Source organism: Triticum urartu, chromosome 5 (assembly GCF_003073215.2).
Source record: "Triticum urartu cultivar G1812 chromosome 5, Tu2.1, whole genome shotgun sequence".
Classification (NCBI taxonomy): Eukaryota; Viridiplantae; Streptophyta; class Magnoliopsida; order Poales; family Poaceae; genus Triticum; species Triticum urartu.
This window is the reverse complement of record NC_053026.1, coordinates 15,772,687-15,779,757: the sequence shown is the minus strand read 5'-3', so window position 1 is coordinate 15,779,757 and position 7,071 is coordinate 15,772,687. Positions and strand designations below refer to the sequence as shown.

Sequence of the window (7,071 nt, the reverse complement as noted above, 5' to 3'; positions counted from 1 at the left end):
AGCTAGCATAACCTGAAATGAATATGCAGGATGTGACAGAGGCAAAAAAAATTCTAGTTTGTAGGACATATGCTGTATTGCGTTACGAAATTAGAAGTTTTAATGTATCATTTTCCATTTCTAGAACAATGATGAGGAATCAAAGAGCCCTAGTTGCAAACTGCATAGTTCAATAAAATAAATTGTGCAAAGCAACTCACTGATCTGAGATGTGTCTTGTCCTTCGAAAACCAAAAAAGAGAAAGTTTGGAGCTACATTCGAAACATGAGGAAATAATATTTATTTATTTATTATTTGAAAAGGGCAGAGACCTGCTCAATTTTAATTAAATGAAGCAATACAAATACTTGTGATCTACCTACAACATTAACCAAAAGGCGCTATCAAACCCTAGTTCTAGTAGCTTAATATCGCTTACGATCATATAACAAAGTAGAAATCAACCGGAAACAGCCAAAGCTACATGACATAAAAGATATGGAAGAATATGTACCTTTTTTGTAGATAATGAAAGAGATAGTGCTCCTAGCCTCTGCATTGCGATCATATGAAAACTAAGGAATTACCCTTACACATCTTATGTGCCTCAAAGATGAATCAGGTTGCTTTTAAAGATCCTTGGGCTCTCTGAGTCTATGATGTCAAGTGATCCAAGACCTTCACCAAGCAAATTTCTGCAATTGTCCTTGAATTACAAGATTACTGTAAGTGTTGTGTATTATTTAATACATATTTAAACTAAGGTATTTTTTCTCAAACATTTTGAAGCCCAAATAACAAAGATCTTTGAACTTTTTTTCTCAAAAAACATCTCTTGTATTCTCTATCTGCATTTACACATGTAGCAGAAAAAGAGGCGGCAACACTGAAGCTACTACAGTACATGGATCTTAGCAATAGCAGTGGCAAACATTATAGTTCCCCTTTTCCTTTTATAAATATTAAGGCAAGGTAACAATATGAAGAACCACCAGTATATCTATCAATTGGATGTGGATTTCATACTGTCCTGAAAAAATAATATGTGAAGATAAAGTGGCTAACATCAGAAAATAAGACGACTGGATTAACAACATAGGATGACTGCAAACTCGAAATTCATTTTCCATTTCCAAATCATAATGTGCTAGAGCATAATGTTTATACGCATCTCCCAGAATTCTGATGGATTGTCAAGCTCTATAGAATCTCAGCTGACTTCCTCCTTTCCTTCATAAAACTTTAGGCAAGGCAAAAGAATCACCTACATGTTGTTGGACCTTCATGTTTAAAAAATGAGAGACAGAAAATTAACCTGGTAGTACTCCACCAGGTGAACATAGATGAAAACATGAATTAAATTTTAATACGACCAATAAACTCATGTGTGTTTTGATAGCTTCAAGTGACCCAAGGTCTATATCGTGGATATTTATTTTCCCAATGAAGATTACTCCACAAAATATACAAAGTATTCGCCAAGCAGTGCATTTTTAAAGAAATACACATGCGAAAAATGTTGTTGTGGTCTACGGATGCGAGTATTTCACCTTCTCGAAAACTAATTTAGATCACAAATGCAACAGGGCAAGTAAATTTTGGTTTTCTAACACAACCACTGCTCTAGTGCAAATATGATCTTTCACATGAAACTCTGAAAATATTGGATGGAACAGAGGGGTCCATGATGGGGTCATTATTTACCAAGAGAGTACGAATCAGATGGTGAAAGTGAGAGGTGAGAGAGACGCTGGCCCCCTGTATGCTGCTGGCGGTTTGCCAGTTTTCCACTGCCGACCTCCTCTGGCTAGCTGCTCCTCCCACGGTCCCACTGCCTCCCGCCATCCGTTGCACCACATGCCGGTGTCCCGCCGTCTGTTGCGCCACCAGCCAGTCTCCTGCTATCTGTCGCCACTCGCCGGCCCCTGCCATGGGAGAGGAACAGGGCCGTCTCCAGGAATTCGGGGCCCCGGTGCGAAAAGTAAAATGAGGCCCCAAAAAACATATAATAATTTAAGCATAATTACTTAACTATATAATTTTAATTTATGTTATTCCGTACAATGTTTAGAAAATTCTCAAGTATCAATGCAAAATACTAAAACCAATATGCTCACCTCATGCTCTATTGGAAAGTGTCATCTGTCTTGTGTTCCTTGAATGAAGTCTTCATAATTAATCTTCACCAACATATCATTTGAGCAAATTCTATTAAATGATAATAAAGAAAACCTTCTAGAGAACTTGTCATAAGAACCATGCTCCATATATTCTCTTTTAGGACCCTTTTGCAGCAAAATATCAATCTTTTTAGGATCAAGTCTATCCCCATTTCTAGAATCAAATATATCAGGCGAAACATAATTGTTCATGTCATCTGATTAGGGTCATGATCTTCATCAGCAATATTGCCATCACTACCTTCGTCAATTTCTGTAGCGGTAGCCTCAACCGCATGTGCATTATCACCATGACCATGATCACCTTCATGAATTTCTGCAGGATAACTCTACCTCTACTACATTATCATCATGACCATCATCAATATTAGCATCTAGATTTTGATTTTCAGAATTAGTTTGAGGTTCTTCCACAACAAATTTATCAAGGGCACCCCTTTGAGATTGAGCATCTTCTAATTTCTATTCCTTCTTACACTTTAAGGCACCAGAATCATACTTTCTTCTAGAACTAGAATGCATGATTTTTTCTGTTTATGAACCAAACAAAAATAATATCATTTCATTTGAACTGATGAACTCACATATATTATAGTCTTGTAACTTGTATAGATAGTTAGAATAAGACAGAACCTTGATTTTGGACTTGGACGACAGGACGAGCAACTATTGATGATGGTCACAGTAGTGTATCAATGCATCTGAACTTCAACAACTAGACAAAAAATTGTGTCAAAACCTCTTAGTAAAATCTTAGTACAACTTTGCAGTTTGTATTAAAATTAAAGAAAAGAAGAGGAGCGTAGGGCACCGGTTGCGGTTGGCCGTTGGCCTTCTGTTCGCCGGCGCGGCGGCGTTCGACGCTCGCAAGTCCCATGCAGTTCCGCTTCTGCCCGTCGCCTGGCTGCAATGCGATCTCCACCGAGCCGCCGATTCAGTCGTCCCAAAAAGATCGATCGCGCCGCCGCAGAGAAACGAGATGGAAAGCGAAGAGAGATTAGGGAATAGAGAACGGCAGAATACATACACGTACTGCGCTGGGGCTGTCCTTTCGTCTACGATCGTTGGGATCGATCCACGCGTGGATGGGCAGCACATATGGGTCGAGGCCTTGAGCGAACCAGGCCCGGGATGGTCAAATCGAGTGTTTTCAGCCTTCAGGTGACACAAGAGGCAACGTAGTGCCCAAAACTGATTTTTTTTCAGACTACGCATACAGGTATATGGACCCTGATCGGGGGCCCCAGGATTTTGGGGGCCCTGTGCGAGTGCACAGCTTGCACAGGCCCTTCAACGGCCCTGGAGAGGAGAACATGGGGGTGTGGCAGTAGAGGCTATGGGAAGAAGATGGGGTTGCGCCACCAGCCAGATCCCGCCGTTCGTTGCCACTCGCCGGCCCCTGCCATGGGAGAGGAGAACGTGGGTGTGCAGCAGTAACAGCTGCGGGGAGAAGATGAGGTGGAGTGAGGATAGGGAGATCGCGTTACCAGGGCCGTCATTCACCGCTGCCATAGACGCGCCGCTCCTGCTCATCGCCTCCCTGCGTGGAGCTCCTCATGGGGTCGATGAAGAAGAAACGATATGGCAAGGGCGCAATCCACCGCTCGAATCTAGATTCTAGAGATGATATGGTTGCAATGTGTTGCATCTTGAAGCTGTCGTACGCAGGAGGAGGTCAGCGACGGGGATAGAGCCACGAGATCGAGAGCGATGGAATTGGGGAAGGGGGAGTGGGAGCCTGGAGGTGGGACGACGTGCGTATGTGGGTTGATTTATTTTCTTTTGTTTTTTTTTGTGCGAGAAGGTCTTTTTTCACGTACGAGGAGAGCGGGGGTCGAACGAGGCGGGGGGTCGAGGTCGAACCATCAAAGGAGGTCGAACCATCATGACGTTCAATCCTCCTTTAATAGTAGAGATATCACTTGACTAAGACTTGGTTAAGTCTCTGTCGAGTGAGACCTAGCCACATCCATTATAAAACCCCCCCAATTTTAGTGTAAATATTGTTATTTTATTTTAATTTTTCGTTTCATTCTTCTTAAAGGGTAACAAAAATGTCACTAATTCATTCGTTCTTAGAAACTTAATTATTTTGAGTAATACTAATTTCACTAATTCATTCATAGACGGCCGCCCGGGGCAGAGCTAGTGGTGGCGACGGTCCAAATCCGGCAGCAGCGACGGACGGGTGGGATGTGGCACTGGCAGCGCCCGGGGCGGAGCCAGTGGGGGGGCACGAGCTGGTGGTGGCGGCGGCCCAAATTCGGTTGTGGTGGATTCTGGGTTGGAGTGTTGTGATGGGACCGCGTATTCTTACTCGTCTTGGTCCGGTTTAGAGGAGTAAACTCAAAATTTTACTCCTGTTTAGATTTTTAGGGTATCGGCTAGAGATGCCCTTTCGTGGAGAGGCGGTGTGAAACAGAATACAAGATCACAAACAAGTAAAGACGTGCGTATGTGTATATATGTATGTGGTAGCTAGCTGGTGTAGCATGGGGCATGCCGTGTGCATGTGGTACGTCGACGTACGGGTCATTACCAAACCACATGCGACATCGTGTAGGTACGTACCGTAGAATTTTGAAGTATTACATAGAACGTGCATGTGTATGTCTAAGTTATACTCAATGTTGTAGTACGTCGTATGGTATATTATTATGATCTTACTTTAAATTTGGAGTATTAACTGCCTGTGATACATGTCAGTTGATGCAAACATATATGCATGCCCCTTCCCCGAAAAATAATAAAAACTAGTACAGTACAAATCACACATAAAACATCGCCGCAGCACCAGCAACCAGCAGAGCCGCGAGGCCATTTCCGGTCGCCATGCTCGTCAGGCTCAATCTTCTCGCCGGCGCCGAGTTGAAGAACAACGGTCCGTTATTGTAGCCGAGCCCACCGTTGTACCCGAAACCTCCGCAGCATCCGAAGCCGCCCTGGCCACCGTTGAACCCGCTGCTGCCGAAGCCAAGGCCTTCTGCGCTGGGAAGAGTCTCGGGGACCGGCACCGGCAGCGCCGACACCACCTCCGCTGCCGGCTCGACCACGTCTGGTGGCGCCAACGGGATCTTCTTGGACGTCATGGCCGTGGCTTGCGTTGTCGCTGCACCGGCTGCAGGTACGGCGACTGTTGAACTTACCGGCGCACCTGCAGCAGCTCGGACGGGTACGTTGTCTCCGCTTGCCGCTGCTGGGGACATCGTTGGCACCGTCGTGTCCGCGGAGCACGGCGTCCACGCCGTCGCCATGACGAGTGCGAGCACTGCGAGGATCCGTGGGTACATGAGCTTGCGTGCCATCGTGGAGGGATGTGGGTTGGCGATGGGGAAGAAGATGTTAGTGTGCTGATAATTTATAGTGTGAAGTTGGTAGGAAAATAGATGTGACAAGAGTACGTGGGGGTGGATAGGCGGCTCCATCTAACACGATCACTTTAGAATGCTTGGCTCGTGCATGTCAAAATTCAGCGGAGAAAGCGGTCTCGTGGCAGTCAATTCACTTCACTACAAGTACGTCTTCGTCTTAGCCTTTTTCATCCGTGTCTGTATGTTGGTGAGCAAATCCGAGAAAGAAAATACATGCTTACCTACCTGCACGACCATGTTTTTTTTTCCGTGGATGGCAGATGGGGTTTGTTGGTAACAGATGTATCTGCGCATGCATGGTTGCGTCTATGATTCAGTGGTGTAAAAAGAGCTTTAGCTCGGCGGTTAGGCAGAAGGTGGTGCAGCTTAATCACCCGGGTTTAATTTCTAAAGAATGTCATAGTGGGAGTAACTTAGATATTAACATAGCGCACTTCCACAAATTTTTGCTTATGTGACATGTAGTTAATGAGAAGTAGTAACATAATATGTTATTGTAACATAGCGCTTTCCAAGATAAGATGAGTCTACAAGCCATTAAATGAAGCCACATATGACACTACTAGTATGTTACTTTGCACTATGAAGGTGGTAACTTAGACTAGTGACACTAGTATAAGTTACTCCCCACTATGACCAGCCTAAAATTAACAGGTGATACACAACCTAATTACCACTCATCAGGACACAATATTGGTACTCATAAAATTATTCTTTGAGGATCATGGTGGGTGTGCGGTGGGTTTGCACTACAAGATAAAAATCATGACACTCATACAGAAAAGACGGTGTGCATCAATGTTAAGCGCAAAGGCCGGGTGAAGTAAAATTTTCTCCTAAATTTTAATGATCTCGATGGTAAGCATGCCATGAAGAAGGCGACCAAAAACAATGTAATGCATCCCTGGTCGCTTGGGCCACTCTTGAGGCACCCGCCGCCGCCAACGGAAAACTACAATGTGAAGTCACACCTCCCCTCGCTACCACCGGAGGGTGCTGCCACTGGCGGACAGCGGCGGCGTGGCGCGCTCATCTTCTTCGTTTTCCTTGATCCTCCATCATCCTCTGCTCCCCATGTAGCCCAGGTCGCCTCCCATTATCGACCTGGTTCGTGATTCCCCGGCTGCACTCCCGTGAGGTTTCCTCGCCGCCGCCATCAGCGGTTTTGCGGAATCGGCCAGAGCTGTGCACGGCTCAGGTGCGGCTGCTCCAGTGTGTGATGCTAGGCGTTGGGTGCTGTCGAGGGGCGCTTCTTTGGAGATGGGTGACATGTCATGGGTGTTGCTGTAACGAGGGCTGTGGTGCTCCGGTTCTTTGCTAGCGGACCGATCTTCCTTTTATTGTCTAGATTGGGCCATGTCGACACGTGGGCTGACGGGCCTGGGCTAGGCTCTCTTTGGTGAGGTGACAGTCGGCGGTGAGGTGCTCCACTGTCGGTGTTGCTCTGTGTGATGTCAACTCAGGCATCCGCCCGCTACGGATTGTGATGTCCATGGAAAGGTCTTTATGAGGGCTACTCTCTTCAGATCCATAGGTTGCC

General features: G+C 45.5%; 1 protein-coding gene across 1 annotated transcript; it reads right to left on the bottom strand.

Annotated features, from left to right (window-relative positions):
• Positions 1-4,803: 4,803 nt before the first annotated feature.
• On the bottom strand, positions 4,804-5,530 carry LOC125555462 (translation initiation factor IF-2-like). The gene has a single exon (XM_048718410.1). It carries the CDS (start codon positions 5,463-5,465, stop codon positions 4,929-4,931), a length of 537 nt encoding a protein of 178 aa, XP_048574367.1. The 5' UTR covers positions 5,466-5,530; the 3' UTR covers positions 4,804-4,928.
• Between the last annotated feature and the right edge of the window lie 1,541 nt (positions 5,531-7,071).